At 44.1% G+C, this 27669-nt stretch overlaps 1 protein-coding gene and 1 long non-coding RNA gene across 3 annotated transcripts in view; one reads left to right on the top strand and one right to left on the bottom strand.

The window, feature by feature from the left end:
• The first annotated feature begins 1719 nt into the window (after positions 1-1719).
• Positions 1720-27669, top strand: part of ESRRG (estrogen related receptor gamma) — a 520671-nt gene continuing 494721 nt past the window's right edge. The window contains exon 1 of one of the 2 annotated variants that reach the window (XM_019549476.1): positions 1720-2505. In XM_019549476.1, coding sequence (XP_019405021.1) covers positions 2504-2505 — 2 coding nt within the window. In that variant the 5' untranslated portion in view covers positions 1720-2503. Of the gene's footprint in view, positions 3585-27669 lie in introns of both variants that reach the window. The other variant, XM_019549478.1, reaches the window with a different exon arrangement.
• LOC109319730 lies at positions 5047-11931 on the bottom strand. The gene is made up of 3 exons (XR_002103606.1): positions 11892-11931; positions 6613-6683; positions 5047-6326 (listed from the first exon to the last, which is right to left on the bottom strand). It is a non-coding gene; the product is annotated as an uncharacterized LOC109319730 (long non-coding RNA).

Here is a 27669-nt window from a genome sequence, read left to right as displayed (position 1 = left end):
GTGGCTGGAGCAGAGCACCAGGCTAAGAAGCGCTGGAGGGAGAGAGGCTCGCAGCGGGGGGCGGCCAGGGGGCCTGGGCTGTGGGCTCCTCCGCCGGGGCGGGGGGTGGAGACGTGGGCATGCAGCACGGGCAGCGCGGGGGGCCTCAACTTGCTCCCGCAGTCGCTTCGCTTCGCTTCCAGTCTCCTCTGTCCTGTCCTGGGCGGGACGTGCTGCCTCTGCCCGGGAGGCCCCGGCAAAGCGCGGCTGACACGAGCTTGAGGAAGACTGGCGCGCACGGATCTGTCTCGTGCCTACACACGTCCCTCATGGACACGCGCGGATCTCACACACTTCTCTCACAGCTCCCCCATGGACACACTTGCCTCTCTCTCTCGCACACACGTCTCTCTCGTGCAGAAACACCTCTCTCAGTCACACACGCCTCTCTCTCTCTCCCACAAACAAACCCCTCTCACACAGATCTCTCATGGCCACACTTACCTCTCACACGCACACACAGATCTCTCTCCCATGCACACACATACACACACAGAGATCTCATACATAAAAAGATCTCATGGATACACACAAAGGTCTCGCACACGTCTCTGTCGCGCGCGCGCACACACACACAAATCCCTCTCTCACACTGATCTCCCCCCCCTCCCCAAGATCTCACAAGATCTCTCTCATATACAAACCGCTGTCTCTCACGGACACACACACACATCTCACTCACACAACACACCTCTCTCTCTGTCTCTCTCACACACACGCGGATCTCATACACAGACAGATGCGTCACTCACACAAACACACACACGCGCGGCCCTTTCTTTTGTGCTGTGCAGCGTGTGAGCCGTGCTTCAGAGCAAGCTGGGCTGCCCTGCCCTTGGCCCCCAGGGGAGTTTCCTTCGGAGCTACCCCCCTCCCCCCCGCGTGGGGCCGCCGTGCCCCAGCAGCGCGTGCTTGGTGGCGCAGCCGGCCCGGCCCGGGCGAGCGCGAGCGGGCCCCAGCTGTCCTCCGCCCCCGGGAGACGCGCCGAGAGATGTCTTTAGACAGGTCAGCAGTTCCTCCCCAACCAGCCCTGACAGCTACCTGTCAGGGGAGCAAAACCTCTTCATCGCTGCCCGGCTAGGATCCTCGGGAGCAGCCGCAGCCCCCCGGCTGCCACTGACCCAGCCTCAAGCTCCCTGTAGATCAGTGTCCCCCAGGGACGGGTACCCGTCACCAGGAGGGATGAGCCACCAGAAATCCCAACCCGCCCCCCCCGTCCCACCAGGGACCAGCGCGGGGAGAAGGAGCCCGACCCTGGCCCCGCCGCGGGGGGAGGGGGACGTTTGCCTGCCTGCCCCGGCTCTGCTCCCACCCCCAGACCTGCTGGTACCAGGGGGGGGCACAAACACCCCCCCCCACGTGGGGTAGCACAGGCCAAGGGGCTGGGCCGGGCAGCTCTTCTCCCTACTCTGTGTGAGTGGAGGGGACACGTTGATCCCTATTCAAAATGCGGGAGGGAGATCTTCAGGACCCAGTGCAGCGAACGCCCCTCTGACAGTGCCCCTCAGGATCGGTCCAGTGCCCGCCCCGGAGGGTAAGGTGGGAGACGGGGTCCCCTCTGTCTTTCAGTCCCGGTGCAAACTTTTTCCCCACCGCTGATTTCCCTGCCACAGCAGCTCCCAATTTTATTTTTTTATTTTTGGGGGGGGGGGGGGGGCGGAGCTGGGTGAGTGCCCAGGGCTGCCGGGTCCGTGCCAGCCCCCGGCCGGGGTCAGAGGCAGGGCCAAGCTTTCTCCCACTCAGCCGGCACTCGAGGAGGCGGGGGTGGTGAACAAACCGAGAGGGGCTTGACTTTGCTGGGGAAACGGAGGACATCAGTGCCTGGCCAGTCCTGGGCAAATCGCCTCCTTTCTTCCCAGCCAGTGCCCAACAGATCCCCCGACCCTGGCCCCCCTAGTGCTGTCCCGCTGCCACCTCCAGGCTGTGCCCTGCCCGCCCCAGCTGCCCCTCCTCCACACTGCGGAGGGGAAAGTCAGTGCTAATCCAGGTCAATGTCTCCCACCCTTGGGAGGGCTGTAACAGATGATGGGGGGGGGGAACCCAAACAACAACAAACAAAAAGCCCCCTCCCCAACACACACAATCATAATAAAGTCCAGTTCCTTTCCACCCGCTCCCAACTTTAGCCCTGGCTGCTGCCCGGGGGGTTTTAATCTTACAAAGAGAAAGGGGGGCTCCCTGCGCAAAATTACGCCTTCTCCTCTCATTTGTTAGCTGATTCCATCAAAAAGTTCGCTATTTATAGGCTACACACAGGGAGCCGGAGGAATGCAAACCCTCCCGTGCTTGTTCCCTTTGCAAAGTGACCGGTCCTGCAGCATCTGATCGGCGGGTGCGTGCGTGCGTGTGTGTGTGTGTGTGTGTGTGTGTATGTGAGCCAGAGAGCCAGCTACAAGCGAAGAGGGGGAGAAGATCTCCAGCCGAGAGACTTCTTAATTGCTCCGAGCTGCTCTGCCATCCAGCCATGTGAGTACCCAGCCATGATCACCTTTTGCACAGATGGTCACTGAAATCAGGCACCGACACTTTTTGCCTTTTTTAAAATCCTTCTTTCCCTTTCTCTTCCTTTATCTCCCCGCTTCCTTTCCACCTCTTCCCTCCTCTAGGTTTTTTTTTCTTTCTTTTTAGTTGTAGTTTGCGCGGTTTCTCCCTCCCGAAGAGGAAGAATGAACCGTAGGCAAATGTCAAGGGGGAAATGTGCTGAAGAAAAAGGAAAGAAGGAGTGGTGAAGGAGGGAGGAGGAGGAGGGTTTTGCTAAGCGATCGCCTTCTCCCCTGAGTTCGAGCCGGCTGGGAATTAGCAACAGAAAGATAAGGCAGGTTATATCCCCCCTCCTCCCCTTCCCCAGCTCTGCTTTTCGACCCCTAAACAATGATACAAGTCTGGAGAGGGGGATCGATGTATAGGAATTTGGGAAAGGAGGGAGGCTTGATGACAACCGCGTGTCTAAAGAAGTGGCTGTCAGACAACTCGTGCAGACCGACAGGTAGGGAGGAACGCAGCTTGCCCAGGAGCCCGGGCTCCGGGAGCACAGCTGGGAAGGAGAAGGCACGTCGCACAGTGTGCTCTCCAGGCTCCGCGCCGCCTCAGCCCGCTCCGTGCACGGGGGGGATGGCCACACGTCCGGCCCCTGCCTGCATGCTTTCCAAGGCATCCTCCAACCTCAGTGTGACCCCAGAAGTGAAGTCAAGCCCCACACGGTGCATTTAAGAAATTGCCCAGTTGACTCAGGAAGGGGGAAATTGCGATGTGAGATAGGGAATGTGGCTCTTGGGAACGTGGCTGGAGAGGTATGGGGGATGCAAAGCCTGCTAGGGACCCCGGGGGGTGGTGAAAAGTGGGGATTTGCTTCCAGCAGGGAAAGGCACTTTTCTCCAACAATACTTGAGCTCTGATAGTGCACTCCCAGGGCAGGGTAGCACTACACGAACAGAGTCAGGGTTATCCAGGGCATAGGGTAGTGCTCCCGGGATGTAACCTCCCTGGCCATTTAAACACAAAGAAGAGGGAGAGAAGGAGTTTTACTCGGAAATCCAGAGAGCACGGTGAGCGTGTGCATTTGCTCCTTTACTTTACCACCCAAGTTCAGGAGAAGCCAAGGCTTGTCTTTGTGTTTGGGTCCTGTATTTGCTTGAGCATACTTAAAGCACAGATGATTTAAGGACGAGCGCACACAAAAGAGCAGGGGAACTTGCTTCTAACTTTGCTGCTTCCTTGCGGGGGGGTGTGTGCTTTGGATCTAGTGCCATTTATAGGTGGCAGTAAAGCTTCCTTTTCAACCAGCGGCCCTGGAAAGGCAGCATCAGAAAGAAAAAAATAACCCAAAACAAATCTGGATGCCTTACTGCTTCAAAGTGTTAGACAGAGCCAGCTTGTACCTTACAAAGTCACAGCTCCTCTTGGTCGGGGGGAGATGTAAAAAAAAGGAGAGGATGCTCCGTGTGTTCCCTGACCCCCCTACTTCGGACTCATTCAGTTCGCACTCCCAGGCTACGTGCAAGACCCCCCCCCCCACCTCCTCGCCTTTTAGAAAAGTACACAATACAGGGCGCAACCTGCGAGGCTGCAAGTGGGCCAGGGCCCCACGGTACGTATCCGAGTACACATATCAGAAGAAAGAAACCCGGTTAAAACAAACAAAAAAAAGAGAGATCAGTTCACATCAAAGGGCGAACAGAAGCGCCCAGCAGGAGAAGCTGGGAGTAAATCGTTGCGAGTTACAGCTGGCAGCTGCACTTCTGTCTGCACCCTTGGTGTCTGTTGGCGTCCTCCACGCCCATTGCCGAGGCAGCAGGTAGCGGTGGCTCTTTTGATTGTGCATCCTTTAACCCTCTTTTAATTAGGATCGCTAAAGTAGGACAAGCCGGTGAAAGATGTTTTCAGCATCCACCTACCTCTCTGCCACCCGCAGAATTATCTGTTAACCTTTTGCCCCTGGCAAAAAACCGCCCCCCCCCATCATGTTTTGCCGCCTTGTCATCCGCCCAAATGACAGTCTATTTGGGAAAAGGTTTTTCCATTAAAAAACTCAAACCCTTAAAGCAGCAACTAGACGACTAGCTTCAAAGGGCTTTGCTTGCTTAGGGACGAATCCCAGTTCTCAGCATTTTGCAAGACTCCGAACTCGGGAGTGACCCCTTCTCTCCTTTGTGTTTGAATGTATTTGATGACTCCCAGGAGATCTGCTTCTCGGGCTTTGCCCACGTAGTGACGAGGTGAGGAACAAGTGCTGCTTAACTAAGGACACTTGGAGTTGTAGCCCTTGGCAGTTCAACCTAGGACGCGTCTGCTCTGTGCAGCTCGGGTGGTCACCCTTGAACTGATCCTGACACCCCCACCCCTTTTGCTCTGATTTTTCTAACGATGACCAAGGTTGATCACTCAGATTACCGCTGATGAAAGAAAGGATCTTGCCAAACAAGCGAGGCGTTCGGAGTTTTTTTCGCTTCCGAGCTAGGAACCGCTTTAAAAAGTTGCCCTCCTTTTGATGGGCTCATCATCCTGAATGGTCTGATCGCTTTGATGGTCTCATCTCCTTGAATGTTTCAGCCACCCCTCGGCCATCTCGGGCTTACCTCCAGCCTTGGGGTCTGTCCCAAACTCACCCTTGTACCCCACGTGGGATTATATTCGCTGTCCTTAGTAAATCAACTACAATGATAAATAATACCCCCATCATCCTTTCTGGTTATTATTGGTGTGTGGACGAGAGAGGAGTTTAAATGTAACCCTTACATTTGGATATATGTGCGCGCCAAGGAGGGTAGCAATCCCCCTTTCCTTCTTTAAAAGACAAGGACAGGAGGCATTTATTTTCTACGGTCCAGCGGTGATTTAATTAAGCTATTATCCCGCCCATTCAAACCTGTTCAAAGTGGTTTTCCCTCATTCCCTATATTGCATTAAAAATACAAACAGAGGTCTCTAAATGACTTTGAAAATAGTTCAGATTGTTTCCATTCCTTTCATCCTTGCTGCGTGGCGGCTGCCCCGGACTCTCGATTCAATTCTTAGTACGACGAGACCCATTTGAGCATAAGTTATAGCCTGGCATTTGCTTGGCCATCTGAAATGATAGAAATCGCACTAATATGTAGCAAAGAGAGGCAGGGGGAAGCGGGACCCATCACCAGGGGGTCCCCATTGCAAAGCTAAAAGGATATTTTTAAACTAACAAGATCGCTTTCAAGAACAGGATGCCACTAGAAAAAGGTAACTAATGCCGAGCGCAATTCAGAAAGTTTCAAGCTATCCATGAGAGACAAAGCAAGTGTTCAGGGGAACCAAAGAAGAAAAGATCAGCGACTGACTACAGTCTTGCTCGTGAGGTCTTAAAAAATACACCTCCGTCGCCCAGTTATCTTACCACTCTGTGGAAGGGAGAGGGATTGAGACCCTAGCCATTTAGCACAAGACGTGTGTTGATAGTTGGGCAGTAGAAGAACACTACAGACGTCAAGGACGGGAAGGGACCATCCCCAGTCATCTCCCTTCTTCCCCCAAATGTGTGTCCTCTCTGTGGCCAGTTTGTGCAAAGCGTGTGTAGTGAATCCAGCACTTGGGGTTGTGGGCTCCCCCCCCCCCCCCACTTTTCTTAAGCAGCAGGGGAAGCGATCAGAAAGGTCCATGCAGGTTTAGGGAGGAGGCGCACAGCTCGTTACGGAAGAACAAAAGAGCCGGGTGCAGACGTCACAATGGCCAGTGTCTCAACGTTCGGAGCCCGCCGCCACAGCCCCGGGACTCCTGGATCTCCTGCGGGGTCACTTTCTGAGTCGCCTCGCCGAGAGCTGGAGGGAAAACGACTCCTAAGTAAATTCAAACTTACCAGCCCTGTGAAGCACTGGTATTTGAGACTTGCCAGGCTGGATTGGACGTGTTGCCTCCAGGCTGGAGTTGATGCCGCATTTGCTACCCAGGCAAAACCCCACTGCAGTCACAGAACCAGTTCTGAAAGGAGCCAGCCTCCCCCACCTTTTGTGGGGGGGCAGCAGGGGAAACCTGGGCACCAAGATAGTCTCTTGTAGAGGCAGCTGAAAGGAAGGGTTACCTTGCTCTGAATTCCCTTTTACCTACCTTTTCTCTTCAGCTGAACTAGTCTTGCTGCTGCCCCAAAGGGGAAAATACCCAACATACAGACAGAGCATCTATTTTCAATGTTGGGAAGACAAGACAGGTCAGACTGATGAAGCATTTCTAAACAGAACAGTTGCAGGGTGAACATATTTAGAGTTTGATTATTTGGGCTGTACAGAATAAAAATCCCTTTGGCCTAATCAATTTCTTACCAGTGCCTCTTTTTGTGGCACATTGAAAATTATCAAAGTGAAGCCAAGCAGCTAAAAGAAAAAGCCATAACATTGCTTATGTGAAATCATACAGTCCTATTTGTATTGAGAATGGATACCTCTGGATAGTGGAAAAAAATCCAGTTAGGACAATATGCTATATTCATACATTTTCTTTTAAAAATCAGCTAAACACAGCATATTTTGTCACTGAAGAACACCTTTCAACCACAGATCTAAAAACACTTCACAATCATAATCAATATCACAATACAAATATCAGACAGATAAATGTTATTCATTTTATTTGAGAGCTGTGGAAACTGAGGCAAAGGGAAACTATGTTCAACATTTAAGACAGTCTGATGGGAGAAGTGAAAATAGAATTTTTGAGTCTTAAATCACAGTTCTTTGCTCTACCCACTGGATTATGCTTCCTCCTTTATAATAAATGATATCATACAAGGGCATATGCATTTTTAGATTCTGCTGAAAAAACACTTGAGCGAAGCTCATGTAGTTAACATAAATAGAATGCCAATGCGGATGTATATGGACATTATACTTATTTATTTTTGCATTTGTGTATCTGGGAGTTTATATACATCTCTCACTCAAACACTGTAATACATATTTTCAGAGGATTAATGTATCGGAAATCACACAAAATGGCTTTTATAACAGTGAGCTAAACTTTCTGAACTTAACAAAGGAGAGTTGGCATGGAATTTAATTTGTGCTATTTTATCTAGGATGAGAGAAGATTGAAAGATACTATATGCAATATTCACCTGCTTTTCAGTAATTTTTCCCTTTGTGCACATCTGTTAGTATATCTGTAACATGCAGAAAACTGCAGGGTCAGTATTTTAAATATTTTCAGAAGCAGACTTTGAATTTGGCAGAGTTTGGCCTGACCTTTTTTTCTTTTTAACATTCAGTGCAGGCATCCATCTCCAAATGAAGTCAGAGGGAGCTATGGGTGCTCAAAGTTCCAAAATATGTGGTTCAAATTTCTGTTCTGTGTTAGATATTAAGAATGTAAGACTGTTCTTGAAAATTTTGGCCTGTATTACCAAGGAGCTTTGATTCCTAACTGACTATTATAATAGGATCAGACCCTAGGAGAAGTTCAGAGAAAGATGTATGTATCAGATTAGATGTTTTGATTACATTTCACTGTTTCTAATTCAGTATCTCAATGAATACAAGTAATTTTACTAACGTCTTTCTTAAAACTAACCAAGGATCAAATTATTGTTACTTTGAATATTAGTGATAGTACCTGGGAGATAATAATGGGTTGTGATACAGGGTAAAATAAATTCAATATAATTTACGGTGGAGAGTCTTTCTTATACAACTAATCTGTAATCGCCAATACAGCAGAGTGGGTGAAAGTTTGCATTTGGAAATATAAAATATCTTTACAGAAGTTGATGGTGTCACTCTCATTTTGCTAAAAACTGAAATAGAGCTAGGTTTCCAAGGAAAACAATATGCAGCTAATTGAAACAAAAGGTTTAATCATAAGAATCATACCTGCATGCTGATGACCTGGCAGGTGCTGTATTTAATCAATAGGAAAGGTATCTGTGAAGGGGAACTGATCTGGGGCCAGGCAATGCTTCTGTGATATTGGTACAATGGAGAGTTTCCATAATTTCATTTTTGATGCAAACAGGTACAACTCCGGTGACAGCAATGGAGTTGCACCTGGTTGCACATTGGTTAATCAATCTCTTTTTTGTCTACTGGCTTTTTTTGAACTGTATACGTTTTCTCCCCATAGGTAAGAAAGTCATATAGACTCTGCTTTTTTTTCCTGAACCTTTGATACTAACATTTTTGTACTGTTTTTGAAGAGAGGAAAAGCTCATGGCCAGTTGTTTCCTTAATTCATGAAGCTACTGGAGTTTTCTGAAAAGGTGCCAATTCCCCCGCCTGAACTGGTTTTTGATTGACAGTCTTCAGCACTTTCATCTACCAGAAATACACAAGATAAAAACAAGACCCCCATCTCTTACTGCAGCTTCGTTTTCATTTAATTTGTACTGTTTACACATCTGAGTAACACCATTGAGTTCAACTGAATTTACTTCTGAGTTTACACCTGGAACAACTCAGAGCAGTGGTGGGCCATGAGTTTGACATAAACCAGTAACAATCCAGAAATTTAAAGAGAGAGGCAGGCATTTTCCTATAACTGTTTCGTAATGTGCATGTGTGGGCACAGGTATGAATAAACACATTGGTTCATTTAGACAAGTCTTAAATGGGAGAATCAAAGCCCACAAGAAAGATGGTATTATAACATATTTAGCAAATGATATTATGCTAAGATCAGGAAAACGTGCCCAGTTAAGGGTACTGTTCTTGACATATCTGCAATGCAATCAGATCTCACACACAAAGAAGGGAAAACATATAGCAGCGGGACCTATTTAGAGAATAGAAGTGAATAGAATGCAAGATTCTCTCTCCTTTCATTAGTTTACATCAGATTCTCAACGTTATTAAATTATTTTCTATTAGTTTTTTTCTAGAATTTAGTCAGCACAGGAAAGAGGGCTTCTTCAAGATAATACATTTTTTCTACAAGTATACAAGCATTACAAGGGCCACACTATGCCTCAGTATATGTAGCTTTGGAAAAGTTTCATAGTGTATAGTATTGAAATGTACTCATGAAGCATATTCTGCAATTGTCACTTCATGCAGAAAAATATTTGTCACAATAGCAAGTGCTGATATATTTAGATATAAACTATTCTGGAATGTGTTGTTTTCTAAAGTAATAACAATATCATACTAAGAAGTGATGACTTTCCAAATATTATATTTCAAAATACTTTTCTTTTCCCCAGAGTACAAACGTCATTATTATTTGTATTTTGTTAGTGACTACAGGCCATAGTACATCTGGCATTATACAAATAAACAAGCAACCTCCCCTAGCCTAAAAAAAATCACATCCTCTTTCACAGAGAGCTTGTAATAGCATTTAGTAAACTATTGGCTAGTTGAATTTTTGCAGTTGTGCACCAGTAATGTAGAAGTGGCTGTTGAATTCACATAAGGAAAGCTGAATAAAAAAGAGAACAAATCAATATAAACACACCCTGTATAACTTAACTGAGTTCAGGGTTAACTGTAGCTTCTATCACAGTTGATGCCCAAACACCTATGTATTTCTTTAATGAGCCCATTCACATTACTATTTGCTAGCACCCAGAGACCCCACCTTACATTTGGCCCCGTTATTGCTAAGCATCAGACAAAAACATAAAAAGATTATCTCCATCTTGAAAAGTTCTTGGTTTTATGCCTTAATTTCTCATATGCTTTTATCTAGTATTGTGGTACTTATGTTATCTACTACCTAGTTTCTCAATATATTAATTTTCTTGCTGGGACTGTAGTAATATAACTGGCTTTAGTGTTTGGATATTTTCTGACTTCACACAAATGCTGGTTAGTGATGATCTTACTTATATTGAATGCAAATCATTAGATTAGTACATGTTTTGGGAAACTGCCAACAAAATGTCACTAAGTTTAACACCTGTCAGCAATGGCTGCTACAATGGATGCATCTATATACATTCTTTTCAATATACTTAAAAGTTATGTACATTCTAAAATGCATAAAAAAACAATAAGGAAGAAAAACTCTCAATAACACGGAAACTAATGTCTCAATGAAGTCATTCCATGAATATGTATGTACTTATGAGTCAAAACTTTTAAATAGATTATTTCATACTACCTATGTTTTTGTTTCATTAAATAGTATTGTATTCATCAGAAGAAAACGAGACTTTTCAAGTGCTTAGCTTATAAGGAAAATGTAGATCCTAAAATATAGATAAGGAATGAAAGTTTTATGGGGGAAGTATGATCCTTTATGTCAAAAGACTTGGTTTCTACTTTTGCCTGGACCAGTGAGTTTGTATGTGACCCTGGGTAATTTCCTTAAACTTTCACTTTGCCTCATTTTGTCAACCTGTAAAGTGGAGTGAATAGTGTTTATTTTTGAGTGGTATGGTAGAGTATAAAGCATCTGTGTGGTACTTTAAGCACCTCAGAACAAAGTGCTATATATAAAGTGTTTAAAGTATTGTTACAAAGCCTTTACTTAACCAAATGCACTGCATTGTATCCAGTAATAGTTTGCATTTATACAGAGAGGCTGAAGTGCTGTACAACTTATACCCAGATATATACTACCAATAAAATCCAGCCACTTCTGAAGTGGAAGGGGACAACCAATTGACAATAATATGCTGAGAAAAAATTAGCTAAGGAAACAATGTAAATGAAAAAAAGACTCATGCATAATAAACTGCATGGAGTTCAATTTCCCTCTTTTGGTAGAATGAAGAAATGAATCAACCTGCAGGATCCTACCCTCGCGTAGTTTTCACTGATACTAGTGAAAGCTATAGTCTGCAGGTGATTGTTTTATTTTCATCTGAGGTCACATGTCTATTATCTAGCAGAAAGGTCTTCATTAGGGTACTGAAATGAAGGTATATTAAAACCACACACACGCCTTCAGGTTTTGAAGGAAGAAATTAATGTATTTGTATTAGGGACTATGATTAGACCATTATGAATGTGGTTTAGGTTACTAGATGATGGCCACATCAGGTGATAGCTGTAGATTATCATGGTGAGGTCACATTTGATCTATATTCTCAATGTCACACATTTATTATTCAACAACGTATGTGACTTTAATAAAAACTTGTTTTTATATGTTAAACTACTTTAAATACATTATATACCACAAATACATCAACCCTGAGAGTGGTGATAATACCTAACATTCATGTAGTGATTTAGTCTGTTGATCTCCAACAAAGGTAAGAATCATTATATGGGAAACTGAGGCACGAAAAACTAAACAATTATCCAGGCTCAAAAGGTAAGTGACAGAGCAGAGTAGCAGGCACTAAAAACGTGAGAATTCTGTTAAAATCTCAAAGCATGTACATTTTCTGATAACATTACAAATTGCTGCATTTTCCCCACGTACCCCATGTCCTCAAATAAGACATGCACATTGTTTTGGAAAGGCAGAATGAAAAAAAAGATTTTTCTAGAGTCAAGACTAAGTGCAAGCCTCATGGAGCAGGAACAGAGCTTTTCAGCATCACTCACTCTCTCCTTACAGTTTAAGCTTTAAACCTGTCACAGCTGATGCTACATTGGCAGCAGCTTTTGGCTGTCAAGGGATGTAATGGAAGCAGAGTCTTCCTCTTAGCATCTTAGCTTTTCATGATGTAGTAAATTAATACTTCAGAGAATTAAAAAATAGTCCCATCAGCAAAGACTTAAGTACATGGCTACAGTTTCATACCAACTAGATACTGTATTTTCTTTCATACCACACTCCCACAAATAAAACGTGCACCTTGTTTTTGGAAGGCAGACTATAGAAAAAAAAATATTTTTCCAGAGTCATAGACAACTGTGTGATACAAAGTAAATCCTCCTGGAAAAAGAGTGTCCAAAAATGTGGCATTTCAAGAGGCAGTCTGAGTGAGGCAGCAGGAAATTCCTGGTGTGGCAAGACAATGACAGGTAGGCAACAGGCCCTTGCAAAGACAGTAACAGAACTATTATTTATTTACTGTAAACAGTTCTTTATGTAAGTTCTGTAAATAATGAAGTGTTGTTTCTACACCACAAGCCTCATCGAGATACTGCAGACTGTATACAGGAGCTCACAGGCCCTGAACCAGTTCAAGGTGCTCACTCAGGCTGTTAACACTGGACTTTACCCCTTCTGCTTTTAGAGCCACAGAGAAGCAGGAGCCATCTTAGCTGCCATGAATCATGCTTGCTTCAGTGCCATCCTGCTTCTATTTCAGAAAAGTAAAATCATCAAAATAAGATATGCAATTTTTTGGGGTGGGGAAGGGGGAAGCTGATTTGGGAAAAAAGCTGCATGTGATATGGTATGTGAGTAAATATGATAGCAAGGTCAGGAAATATTACATTATTTAGTAGTTAATATACATAGTACAATTAATACATAATTATTAGAGACAATATTATTAATCAAAAGACATGTAAAAAATAAATGGTATTAGGCAAAATGTTGGTAGTCTATTATCTATTATACAGCAGGCAAACTAGTTAATGATTAGAGAGGTGATGTTTGTAATGGAAATATGCATAAAAATAATGGATTGTTAATTACAAAAAGGACTAAAGCCATGGAAGTATAGAAGTGCCTTGCTAAATCTCACTTGACTGCTTTGCAAACTTGATGAGACTCAGAGAAGGCCCTGTACAGCCCTCACCAGAGTCAAAGGAAAGACCTCAATTAGCATCTGTTGGACTTGAATCAGGTCATAGAATCAATGGGTTCCATTTCTCAGCAAAGATTAGGAGCAAAGTGACCAACAGAGGTGTCTTATTAGTTAGACTGCTCTGATTTTACATGATAGGCTATATAGTGTACATGTCAGAGTATATCATAAGTAATTAAAGTTGCAGTTGTCAAACTAAATGAACACAACAGATACTGGCCATGCTTGTGATTTCTCTTGTGCATAACAAGAGTAATTCCACTGAAGTCAATGGACCTGAGCAGTGTAAAAATCAGTGTGAGAGCAGAATCAGGCCCACTGAGCTTATTGTTGCCTTCTTTTCACATCCTGGGTGCTGACTGACTTCAGTAAGAGTTTTTGATGTAAACGGAATGTAGGCAGGATTGGGCCCTTCTGTGTTGTACTATATTTATTTGCATACCACATATACCTTCCCCCCAAAATTAGCTCTCCAAAATTGGGGGATGTGTTTTAACTTAAGGAAGCTATTTTTTTTGCACTGGAATGGAGGTATGCAAATACTGTAGTTGCTGCTTTCCTTTGCCTTCCTGGATAGATTGAGGAAGGGCAAAAAGTCCAGTTCTCAGTGTCACTCTCTCTCTTCATGCACACGCTGCAGCTCACATTTTAACCCTAGCACAGCTGCTGATGAATTGACAGCAGCTTTTGACTGACCAGCCAATTTGGCAGTGGCTGTGATGGGGTTATACCTTGAGTTGCAGAGTTGGCAAGTAGAGTGTGAGAGACACTGATGAATAGACTCTGTTCTTGCTCCATGCAGCCTGCATTAACTCTGACTGGAAAAATGTTTTGGTTTTTTTCCCCTGTTCTCCTTTCCCCCACAAAAAGGTGGGTGTATTATCTGGGGGAGGGAGGGCTCATGGTATGTGAGAAAATATGGTATTATCCTTGTTTCTCTTGATTGTGCTTGTGAATGTAGCCACTAACTCATTGATAGCTGTTTTCACTTAACACGTTGCATAAGAAACAGGACATGATTGTGTTGCTCTATGAACAAAAGGTAATAGAAAGTTGCAGTTCCTCTCAGATTACTTTACTCCTTTTCTTGAAGTAGCTCTGCATATACTCAGGTAGCTACTTTGGCTTGAGAGTGAAAACAGAGCCAATGCCCTTCCCAGTCCCCATTCTTTCCCTGCCCATCCTTACAGAGGGATGCTGGGTAACTGAGCCTGAGCCTGTGTGGCTGGAGTTACAGTCTAAGCAGAGGCAAGCAGATAGCTAAGGAGGTATGGGAGGGTAACTTTCTTCATTTCACAGCCAAGTAAGGGCTGTGCCTATTTAGCTCCCAGATGAGTCATTTGCAACTGGTGTCCCTGTAATTGACATAAATTAGTAAGGTTCTACTGCATAGTGAAAGAAGGTTAAAAAAAAAAAAGGGATTGTTCTGAACCTCAAACAACCTTTATTTTTCCATTGTTCATGAAATTAATTACAACTACTTTTGTGTAGGGAGTTTTCCCTTCTAATCTTATAGGATGGAGAGACTCAGATGCAGTATATGCTAGAAAAGTTGCACTTGTTTATCTAAACTTATTCCAAAACAATCTAGTTATGTTGGTGCAAACCCAGATTTAAATCAATTTTACATAAATTAGTTAAACCAGCAAAAATATTCTAATATTAAGACATAACCTCACATACTACCATGATGGATGCACTATAGCTAAACCAGAGGTAAACAACTCCTTGTCTTTGTAGAATTAACATCAAGTTGTGCATGGAGGTGGTTGATATAGCCAAATGTTTCTGCTGCAGTTACTCTTGTATTCTATTCCTTTTGCCCCCTCTTGTGTTTTACACTCACATGTGGCATCTCATGTTGCATGGGTTCTTTGGTTTGTACAGTGCTTTGCACCATGAGTCTGTCTGCTAGGTGCTGCCATCACACAAGTTGTTCTTGCAGAGAAGGCAAAATTGTGTTCTCATCTATGGCAGTATAATTTTGAACTATTTTTGAGTAAGGTACTGAGCATCCTCAACTCCCACTTAACCTCAGTGGAAGTGGAGGCCACTCAGCACCTCCCAGAAATGAGCCCCACTAGTTTTCTGTATTGCCCAGAAATTGCTTTGACAGGTCTCAGCATTCCCATTGAAATTCCATTGTTTTGGCTAGTGTTAGAATGATGCTGTAGCCGTGATGGCCCAGATATCACCCCCCAAAAATCCTTGCCTGTCACATTGTTTACACTGACCTCCATACACCTACCTTGGAATAAAGCTCAGGATGTCAATAATCAGGTTTATTTGTTTATAAAATCTGAAAATCAAGGAACCCATGTCACTCGCAATGATGATGTCGCAGCTGCAGCTCTAATGATACTGCAGCAACTGTTGAAATAGAAAGGGCAGCTAAATAACATTGCCTTTCTGTTTACAAGTTGAACAGTGCTTCCACATGGTTGAGGGGCTGAAATATGTGACAATGTGATTATAGAATCACTTAGCCTAACATTCTGCCCTGGTGCTGATTTCTCCCCTCATTATTGTATAAATGTTTATTATCAATCCTTCTATTTTATTGCTAGTGTTCTGTGTTTGTCATTACCATGGTTCCATGAAAAAACCCATCCTGCAACTTCTTATTTTTTCCCATATAAAGTCATGAGGCCAGATTCTCAGCTGGTATAAATTGGCTTGACTCCACTGCCTTCAGCAGAGCTAAGCCAAGTTTGACCAGCTGCAGATCTGGTTCTCAGTCTGTCACCCTGGGTAGCCAGCTACTGTACAAGCCTTCTCCATGAATGCTTGCATATTTGGCACAGTATGGGTCCAGTGTAATGGAGTATGGGGTTTTGAATGGTTTTAATTAGTTAAATATGATTAAATCTATAATATATTTGGTAAAATAAGGCATTTGACTTTTTCCATAATTTCCCATGATAAACAACTTAATTAAAATATTATGTGCTATGACTTTTTTTTTCTCAATCTCTCTTACCACTAGAATTCTGATGGAATTTCCTATGGAAAGAGAATCAGGTCCATTTATATAACACCAAGAGACAGACCGTGTTGCCTCTGCATTAAAAACAAATGATTGAAATTGTAAACGGAAAGTGCTTTGCCAGGATTTCAAACTTATGAATGCAGCTGTGGAATTCTTAGTCAAATGACACTTGTAACTTTGACTATTTATACAGAAGCCTGACTGTGTATTTATCACTTCATATAAAATACAGTATAACCTCATAAATCTGGCACGCTTGGGACCAAGTGCCTGCCGGAAAGTTGAAAATTCCGGATTTTTGAAACTGGGGCGGCAGCCAGTTGCGGAGCAGGGGTAAGGGGGTAGTGGCAGCATGCAGAGCACTGGCATGGGGTGGTGGATAGCAGCGGCAGCTGCCGTGTGCAAGCTTCCCCTTCTGCTGTTCCGGGACTGGCCACTGCTACTCCCCAATGTGGTATATTTTTAAAAAGTGTCGGATTTTCAAGAATTCCTGATTTTTGATATCTGGATTTATGAGGTTATACTATACCTAAAAAGCCTTGGGTATAGGGAATGGAAATGAGGAGTCCCCGCCATACCCCCCAAAATGCCATAATCATGCTTCTTCTCTCTCCCAATCCATCTTGAACTCTATACTGCCCAATGGCACAATTACAGCAGGAAGGCTAGAGACTGACAACACCCCCACCCCCTCCTGGAAAAAAAAAAAAAAGAAAGAAAAAAGTTTATGACCTGGTAGTTATATCACTTTCCTGGGAGGGGAGAGATTATTTGAACCCACTCTGACTGAGGAAGGAAACAACCCTAGGTTGCCCACTGCCTGGCTGAGTGCTTTAATCATTGGGCCATTGTGGGAGTTGAACTAGATCAGTCTTTCTCAAGCTTTTTTGTAGTAGGACCCATTTGTAAACATCAGCGGTCAGTCCTGACCCAGTAAATAGTTTAAGAAGAAAGCAGGCCCATGGGCCTATTGGTGCACCTCACTCCTAATCTATAGCCTCCACCGCCCCAGCCCTGCTGGTGCCACTCCCAATCCACTGCCTCCTGCCCCAGGTAGCCAAACTTGTTGCTGCTGCTGCCACTGCTGAGACCCCCACACCAGCCACATTGCTAGCAGCGCAAAGAGTAATAGATGGGGATGGGGCCCACACTGCCCTCACCCTGTCAGCCATTTGGGCATCGGGCTGTGACTCTGCCCTGCTGCCATTGCCTAGCCACTGGCACTCCTCTCAGGCTGCCTGTGCTCACCATCACCCCACCTCGGTTCCAGGTTAGAGCCATGGCCTGAGGGGAGCTGCAGTAGCGGCCAGTCAATGGTGGCAGGGTAGAGCAGCAGCCTGGCATACAAGTGGCTGGCAGTGGGAGGAGGTGAGGGCAGCATGTGCCCCCCAGCGTCTGTTACTCTTCATGCTACTGGTGGTGCAGTTGGCATGAGGATCCCCGCAACAGCAATAATGAGTCTCGCTGCCCTGCTCTGCTCTCCTATGCTAGGTCCTGCCTGTGGGCAATGGAAGTGGCTCCTGTCCATGGTAGTCTGGCCAGGCAGCAGCCCTGTGCCTGCTTTGGGAATTCTGCCAGCCTGCAAGGGGAAACTCATGGTTTCCTATCTTTTTCTCCTTTAAAGAAGAATCCCTTTTTCAAGTTTGTTCACAACTCTTTCATATATTCTTGAGACCCACTTTTGCATTGCGACCCATAGGTTGAGAAATTAGATGATCCTTGAGGTCCTGTGATTCTGTGATTACAGAGACACTGACTTCTGCCTCTTCCAACCAACCTCTAGAAGAAAATATGAACCTTCTGAAAGCGTGATTTTTGTTTAATTTTTTTTTTTGGGTCCCTGTCTCTGGGGAGGATTCCAAGCTTTGGATCCCAGGTGGATGGAGGAGATGATCTTCTGCATTAGGGAACTAGGGTTCTAAGATTCAGAAAGGACACTTCTTAGAGCTTGCTATTGGCTATTTCTAGGCAGCTCTTTGCTTAATGTGCGTGCATGAAGCACGTAGCTTTCCCCAGGTCCTGCATATGGAATCTTCAGCTTAACACAGGGCTCAGGATTCTACACTGAGGAACAAGGCCCTAAAGGTTAGGCACATACAGTGGCAATACGCAGGGGGGTGCATGTGCACCCCCTGAGAGTGCTGGTACACCCCCTGACTGGCTGCACTTGCCGCTTAGGCGATGAGCAGGCAGGATCATCAGTGTCCCCCTTGCAAGCACTGGTTGGGGAGTCAAGCACCATTGCACTCCCGGAAGTGGTTGCAGCGATTGGCCACAGCAATCGGCCATCTCACAATCGGCCATGGGAGGATGCCTCCCTGGTTGGCAGGACTGGCTGTGGGGGGACCCTGCCCCCAACTAAGGTGGTACCAGTCACCCATGAGCATGTAAGTCCTTTATTGAATCTAGCAGTTGAAGACTGCATTTGTTAGAGAGAACTTGCTGCCTATGACTTTTTTGCCACACATGCATTATGTAGAATGTTTATACTGTTTATGCCAAGGCTGTCTAGCATCTCAGCAGTTGTGGGCTGCACTGTATGGTTGGTGCTTCTCCCAAACAGCATTGCATCATACCGGCATCCTGCACCACATGGGGTCTCTGGGTCCTTCCAGACCTCCCACTGGGAGCTCCCTTGGCCCCACGGACCGTGGCATACTGCCCTGCCCCCTGTAAGCAGTAAGCACAATCTGGAGGTGGAAGAGGGACCCCAGAGTAATTCACGCTAGCAGCAGGAGAATGATAGGAGGAGCGGAACCTTGATCAGAAGCCTTGGAACCACAGGTTAGACCCTCAGGAGCTGCATGCAGCCCAGGGGCTGCCAGTTAGACAACTCTTGGTTTATATTACACACTTCTTACAGCATTTTATTTTGCAGCACAGGCATCCATGGAAGTGCCATCATGGAGGTTCCTTGGAAGGCATGTTGAATCAGCACGTGTTCTCAGAGGTGTAGCTGAACTGCTCTACACCTGGGGCAGTGCCAGCTGCTGTTGTGCTGATCACAGTAGCACAAGCCAGCTGCTGCTGCTGTAACAGCTATTTTGCCTGCCCCTCCCACACACACACACACACACACACACACGTGGTGACGAAGGCTGCTGCCTCAGTTGCTTCCCTTTCAGTGACACTACTGCATGTTCTGGTAGCCTTTGCCACAGTATGGCTCTGCCTAGCCATACCCATTTTCTGTATCAGCTACCACTGAGATCTGCTGTGGAAGTTCTGGGAAGCCTGCAGAGGCTTGCACTGACTAATGTAAAATGTGAATGACTCAGGGTCATGGAATGCGATGTTATATCTATATATGCAAGTACCAAAATCATTGCCTATTTTGCTGGATATACTATTTATAGCATGGTAAATGTCAGGGCTTATATTGCACTAACATTTTAGATGGTGTTTGCTACTAGTTTCATAATGCAAAATAGCCTGGTCAGGAGTTTGATAGACCCTTATTCAAGGCATGGACAATGTGCACAAAGCCCTGTTATAATTACAGTCTACGCCCAAAGGGGACTGAAAAGTGTGCTCTATGAATTTCAAAGGGGCAAGAGTTGATGAAGCCTCCTATACCTCTGCACATATTTATAGAATAAGCTCACATTTGTGTGCTCCATGCACACAAAGCAGTTTCAGCAGAGATTTTGATTTCTTTGGGTACATCTACACAAGATGCTACTGCACAGTAGTTACTGAGCATTTTAGTACTTGTATAGGCAGGTACTAAATAAATGTGAGGTAACTGGAGTTACTGCACAGTAGAGCTGGCAAATGTTTTAAGTGACACTACTGTATAGTAGCCTAATAATACTGCGCAGTAGCATATTAGTACTCTGTGTTCTGTGACATGCACAGTATTATTTGGCAGCACAGTCAGTGACTCATGTAGATGCACCCTTTAAATGGAATTGCACACCGATCTTCCAATGTATGCATGAGGGAAGCAGGGTGGAGAATGTTGCATCAAACTAATGTTCAGGATAGTATCTAAAAATTACGATTTTTCCCCTTGAGCAGCATCAGATGTAATTGACTATTTTCCTGTGTAAGCGAATTGCAGTGTTTGTGAATAATGCCAGGCTGACAGCACTAGAAATCAGAAGAGAAGCAAAACATCTCCAGAAGCTGCTCCATCTTAGTACCCACTTGGATGGCAGTCTATCTGCCAAGCGGATCAGGAAGTATGCCAGTTAGTGCCAACTGGGACAGTAGATTTTTGCCTGTTATGAATAAGACCCAGATCATTACATTTATGTTGTATTATTATCTCTTGATGGAAGTTTGGCAACTTGCATTGTTATCCTGCTGAGCAGATTCTAATCTCCTTACCAAATCACTGAGTTACCCAGCTCTCTGAACACCAGGCTAGAGTATATGAGAGATGAGTCCAAACTGTGGGATTTAAATATGAACCTGAAATTTCTGTCTAAGGATGCTTAGATCCAGTATTTATGTGGGCCCCACACCTCAAATTCTGATCTGTAACATACAGTTCCCCCATACCAGGGCTTTTTTTCATAATTGCACATTGAATTAAAGCAGGTTAGAAGCTGCATGTTTAAAATGTGGTATTGTTTGCATGGTATGATGAAGTATGAGCCCATTGTTTCTGATTCAGTCATGTTTACATAGCATGGGCATTAGTAACACATGCATCTTCTTCCTTGCAGAATTAAACCAATGTAAATTTGCATGACTCAGGGATTTCTTTCAATGCCCATGTGTAAACTCCCATTAAAGATGCTTATGCTTGAGAAGAAGAATATACTGTTTACTATTAATGTTTAATGCATAATTCACATTGTCGGTACAAAAAGAAAATGAGTCAGTGGTTTGTTAAGACAAGTGTTAGGTAACAGCATCACCAGCCCACTCTGACAGATCCTTCACTGCTTTTACTGCATTGAGTGTGCACTGGGGTTTCCGTTTGTGGGGTTTCCATTGAGCCAACTGTTCATTTTCTTCAATGATTTCCTGGTGTTAATTCCAGCCATGAAAACCCCACTTGTTGTGTCTCCAATTCTTAGGGGTTCTTCAGTGGGAGCGGAGCTTGAAATAAATATAGTTTTGAGGGCATCCTGAAGCATGCAAGGTTCAGTATACAAGGATCTTACTGCAATGTTTGCAAGATTTCATACCATTATATGATTACATACCAGGGCTGCTCACACAGTGGTCAGGAGCCCCATTATCTTCAATGTTAAATCTTGCCTGAGTCTGAACAGCAGGATGAGGCCTGCAGTTAACAGCTAAACTACCATATTTGCTCAAATTTAAGACAGCCCTGACTATAAGATGATTTCCCCCCCAATGATTAGATTCTGTATATCAAAAATGTATAAATGTTATAATTTTCCAGGTATAGAATTTAATCATTGGAGGTTTGCCTTGAATTTATCCTCCACCCACTGCCACAGCAGGGAAAATAAATCTGGTGGGTCAGGTGCCCTCCTTGTCCTCTGCTCCCCACCAGCCTCTTCTTCCTGAAGCTCCTTCCCCACACCCTTACTGTCAGATCCTGTTCTCCCTGAGCACATGGAAGTGAAAGGCAAATTTGAAAAGACTGACCTTGAAATAAAAATACCTGTAGTAATTTGCATGTAGTACCCTTGACTTAACGTAAAATTAATCAATTCTGGATTAACTATTTTGAAATTACTGCAAGTTTTAGCACAGGTACTCCATAAACACACTTTAAAGTAGTACTTTTGTACCTACTCATATATACAAGCTACGCATGACATTAGTCTAAAACCAAAAGGCTCATGATTTATGATATAATTCCTGGGCCTGGGCCCTAGCAGAGTCAACAGCATTTCAAGCCATTTTGACCCCACAGCTCAGCACTGCTCAGTATTGTGTGTACTCCAGATTACACCCCCCGACATTAGGATACATGTCCTAATTAGTCCACCACTCATAACTACAACTAGATGTTCTTGTTACAAGTCCTGGGATGCTCCAAAAATTTATATGCAGATGAGGCACAGGGCAACTTGGTCCAACTCTACCTCATGGAGGGCAGGCCCACAGTAACATATGCCACAGGCTAAGAGAGGGGGTGACAGAAGGATTCTGGGTGAGTTGTTTGGGGCTGTTTGGTGATATTTGCCAGACATTTAAGGCTGATGAAGAAACAGCAATCACTGGAAATTAGAAAGAAAGGTACAGTTTGGTGGTGGGAGTGCAGAGAAAGTTGAAATTTATTCAGTGTAGTGGCTCACCATGACTTGGGAAAAAAAGTCAGCGCTGAGAGGGATTGCATGCACCATATACCTTATTCAGATGGGGTGCACTAACCTATACTTGTGGTAGGTGAATGTATGCCCAATATGGGCTAGTTGTTTTATAATCATGCTTAGCATTGGCTCCATTTCATCAAATTCATAGTTAGTTTCCATGACTAAACAGATGCTGCTTTTGTCAGCAATTTAATGCTAGACAGTGTATTTAATGAGATTTCCTTGTCTGTGAATGTAAGACAGAGGACTTTTCCTCCTATGCTGTTTGGGGAAAAAACCTTTGTTTGTATTTGAGTAAATACGGTACTTAACAGCAGCGCTCTGATTCTTCTTTGGCTCTCTCTTTCATTTTATAGTGTGATTTTTTTTTCTTCCATACAGTCTAAGTAATCAGGCTTTATATAAAAGAAGTACAAGTAAGTGAAATTCAAATGTTCCTCCATCAAGCTAGGGCCAGGGGTGTACTGCAGGACCTTACTATTACCATTAGAGCTAGTAGTGTAACTAGGAGTAGGCTCCAGGCTCTAGCCATGGGGAATGGATGCAGGAGTCCCCTTGTTGTCAGCCCCTTCCATCCTCCACCTCTCCATGGGAGATATTGCTATAGCTGCTGTTGGGGGAAGTGTCAGCATGACCAGCTGCCAAGGGTTTAACCCTCTTGATTGGCCCTACAGCTGGTTTTTCACCAGAATTCGGGATTTTAAATTACCTCTCAGAACCAGAATCATCAACACCTTCCCCCAAGCAGTGGCATGTCCTACTGGAAGTGGGGCCTGGTGAGGCTGACAAGGGGACTGCTGCCCAGAATGCAGAATCTACCAGTTATGCCTCAGCTCACACTTATTGAAGGAAATAGTATTTGCAGACCCTCGTTATCTCTCGTGTGGGGGTACTGGAACCACTTGATCTGTATATGGATCTCTGGCAACTAACTGGCCTTGTCCCATTACAGCCCTTGGCACTAAAGCTGATCTGAAACCCTTTTCAGCGTGGGAATAGTTTGTAACTGCTCTATAAAGCCTGTATCTTCAGTAGGGGGAAAAAATGTGTTCTTAACTTGCATGAATTAACTCAAACTAAAATCCTAGGGAAGATAAGGCAATTATCTAACTTAAGAACACACTTTTGTTTCCCAGTGAAAACAATGACCTACAACTACCCAAGAAGTCCAAGTGAAGAGGCTAATGAAATGATTTTGAGAGATTTGCTTTGTTTTTTTCTACCATGGGTAATTTCACTCTCTTTTGCTCATGTCCTGACCCCTTCATAACTCCTATTGGCTTTTTTTGTGCCCGTTTAAAGGGTCAACATATTGTAGCGTATAGCTCATTTATTTTCTGTGATGCGCTGTTTCTTTTTTCTCTTTCTACATTTTTTCTCTCTCCCTCTTTCGCAAATATGGTTCTAGATTTAGAGACTTGTTACTTTCTGGCAAGAAGCCAGCCTCTTCACAGGGGAGGTTTGTGGCATGAAACAATTTACAATTACTTTTGAAAAGTTTTCTGCTTACCATTAAATTACTGTATAATACTTTTTTGGTTGGAAGCTCATTTTAATTTTTGTACTGTTCCTATAAGCCAATTACGCCACACGTACCTGATTCTGATTTAATGCTCGTATTTTATGCTGGCATTATTGCATGGGCTTCTGCGTGGAGTTTCTCTTGACTAAACCACAGTAAGACAAATCAGAATTGGATCCCTATTCATAAGGTGCCTTCTAAAAGCCCGATTAATTCTGCAAACCATTTTGTGCAAGTCTATTAGAAATTCCTCATTAAGGTAATATTATTGACTTTTAATGGGTGCTTCAGTTAGACACTTCTACTTTAAATGGAGCATTGTATAAATACAAATGGATCCTGAGTTTTCAAAAGGACATAACGTTTTTTTCCCCCCTTTTGTTTCTAATAATGTACTGAAAATTCTTATAGTTAGGAACCCAATCCTGCAAGAAAAAAAACTCGCACTGACTTCAACAAGAGCAAGAATAGGCTAGAAATATAAATCACATTTGCTTTCTTTTGTAAGCTACACAGAGATTTATTGTGAAATTGTTCATAAATACAGAGCTATTTATTTATTTATAAATACACAAACACACAAAATACTCTCAAGTTTAAGATACTGGAATAACGTGCAAAGAAATGGAAAATAAATCAAATTTTGGTCTAAATTACCTTTACAGTGTCAACTGACTCCAAACGAGTCCCCTAACTTTTTTCCATATGCCTACCTGTCACTGAAGGACTTGTCTTTGGCATAGTTTTTGCAGGAACGGTTTCTAGAGTAAATTTACCAAAGTAAATGTGCCTGACTAATTCCATGCATGGATACTCTTACTCCTTTTCAATATGGTTTAAGATTAACTAGAAAAAGGCTCTCTTATTCCAGAATAAGAGTATCTACAGAGGGCCATTCCAGATTAATTTTGGTTAAATTCATGTACAACTTTATTCCAGAGTAACTTTCGTAGGTACATAAAGATCTTCAGCAAATGAAGATGCAACTGCAGCACAGGTACCTGTACCCCTGCTACTGTTAATCCTGGTAACATGAATATTAATAGCAATAAAAATATCATCAGACTTTAGAATTGGCTTGCAACCTGTCCGGGGTCTTTGGTGGGCTTTTATAGCCTGTCCTGAAAATGTCACGTTTTCACTCCTCTTGTTACTGTGCTAGTTAGATTAAAGCTAGGGCAGGTAAGCCTATTCAAACTTTCATCTGCCATGTAGACATACCCAACATTTGGTATAGGAAATACAGCAGGACTGGCCTACATGAAAAATGGCCGATTTATAACTTATTTTATTCACACTGGGGAAGATGTAGTGGACTTTAAAATGCTTGCAAAAGTAAGCTAGGCTGCTCTGAAAAGAGTAAACAGCTGAATGACTCTGTAGGCCAAAGTTAACTATGCTGTAAATGGGCAAAACTCCAGAGATTTCACCCAGGCTGAACCTGGGCCTATAGGTAATGCCTGACTTGCAAAGGCTGACCAATTTCTTCAGTGTTGTTTTAGGAGATGCTAGCCTACTCATTTCCTTTCATGATAATTATATATATTACACAGATAGGTTTCTTCTGAAGATACTACTTAAAAAATTAATTTGTGCACAACAGGTCCCACATTCAAAATCTGCTCAGAGATTCAGCTCCTGAGAGGTGCTGAGCAACAGTCACTTACTCCTGGGGGAGCCACAGCATACCTCTGACTTTAAAAAAAACCCAAAAAACCAAAAACTTTCCACAAAAAAATGTCTTATTTAAAATTACAATACAGTCAGGGACCAGCCTGTATATTTCAAAATCCTTCTCAACCTTTTCCAGCAATCCATTGTTTTGCTCCAAGGCACTTTACCTGAAGGAGACTGGAAATATCTCACTTGAATACGCTGCAAAATATGTTTTAAAAAAATTCAGGAAAAATTGGCTTTCCTATCAGAAACTAGAAAATAAACTTGGGCATTTAAAAAAGTCTATGGATGTCTCATATTTTATATTGCTTTCTGTCCATATTCTGAAAATTCTGGGTTTTCACCATTTAAAAAAATATGGTGTTCCCCCCAAAAGATACAGGCATTGCAATGAAAAACAATGTTCTGTTGCCCTATTAATCCAGCCTTGCAGAAAACTCTTGCAGCAGCAGGAAAAGTAAGAATCTCTCCTCAATAAGACACAAATAGCAAAATTTAATGTACATCAGTTAAATGCTAAAAACATTATTAAGCACAGGCAATGTTCTTTTTCCCCCCTCCCATTTCATATAAAAACCTGGGAAATTAAATTTTAAAAAAACGTTAATGCTCATGTTAAGGACACATAGATAAAATAAGAAAGTCACTAAATGCAAAAAAGTAAAATTGCAATAGCTGGATATTGGCCACATTAACACATACGCATCATTCGTGAATCGTATTTTTCCTGGTTAAAAGCGTAGGTATTATATGACCTGCTATAGGAAAAGGTAATGAAAGGCACAAGGAAGTGCCACACAGCAGAGCTGCATTTCTGTTCAACTCAACTTTTTAATTCCAGACTTCTACAAGCCAGCATTTTTTTACGTCGCATAACCATCGATTTCTGGCATGTCAGGCACTGGGGGTGCGCATGCCATTCCATTCAAAAACCCCAATTATGGTTGAGGTTGAAAAATCAGGCCTAGTCCTGCAAACACTGATGCACGCGAGTACATTCGCACATGCGAAAAGTCCCATGAGTTGAGCGAGGCCACACATGCGTTCACAGGATCTGGGCCTTCAACTTCCAAAGGGAGAGGTGCCCCATTGGGCCCTCACTGGATTTATGCAAACATCACTTATTAATGAATGCATGCACGAAGCTTTTCAGAACTCAATCTTTTTTTCCGGAAGCCTTGCAGCTGGTCGCAGTACCAGATTAACTGCTGGTAATCTTTGGTCAAGGCCGTTTTGGATTTTCTTTTTTAGTTTCTGTACGAAGAGCTTCCTCCACGTTCAAAATGCCAGCTCTGTTTCCCTTTCAGCTCTGCCGCGTTCACCCTAGGAGGAACGCTAGTGCTCCCTAAACTGAACGCAGGCCCACAGGGATGCACTCAGGGCTCCCCCCTCCCCCCCTTATGGGCTGGAAAGCAAATTTCTAAGGGGCAGAAAGCACCTTTTGAGTTAGGCCTAGGCGCTGCCTGCATCCTAGAGACAAGTGCATTCATCTGGCATTTCTGCCGCTCTTCCCCTTCAGCGGAGAAAATGGCTCGTTGTCTTTTTTCCTGGCGGTGGGCGACGAGCCCGCTTCTTGCAGGAGGCACCTGCTCCCCCTACCCCACCGCCGGTGCCCCCTTGATTTCCCCAGGTGGGGCTTGGCGGTGACCACGGCCCTGAATGTCACCCTGAAGGTAAAATGAAAGACAAAAAGATGAACGCATGCCTGATTCCTCCTCCTCCTCCAGCGGCAGCAGCAGCAGCAGCAGCAGCACACACAGCGACTCCATCCCCGCGAAGGCAGCACAGCACTCGGAGAGCGCAGTCCCCCCCCCTGCAAGCGGGCAGAGGCACACACATGTGCGCCTGCATCGCTGCGGAGCCACACGCCAGGCATGCCCAGAGACGTGCACGTACCATGTAGCATGAGCCCGGGGAAAGAAAGAAAGAAACCAAAAAACCCCCAACAACAACCAGCCCCAACCTGGCAGCTTCCCCCTTCTCCTGCCAAGTTATCATTGAGAAAACAGACAGGCAGAGTGACGTCCTGGGTCAGCCGGAGTGCGGACCGACTCTACCAAGGCAGCAGGGAGGCCGGGCGCTGCGCCGC

This window comes from Crocodylus porosus, unplaced genomic scaffold (assembly GCF_001723895.1).
Source record: "Crocodylus porosus isolate Cpor-Errol unplaced genomic scaffold, CroPor_comp1, whole genome shotgun sequence".
NCBI lineage: Eukaryota > Metazoa > Chordata > Crocodylia > Crocodylidae > Crocodylus > Crocodylus porosus.
This window is presented reverse-complemented; position numbering and strand designations above follow the sequence as displayed.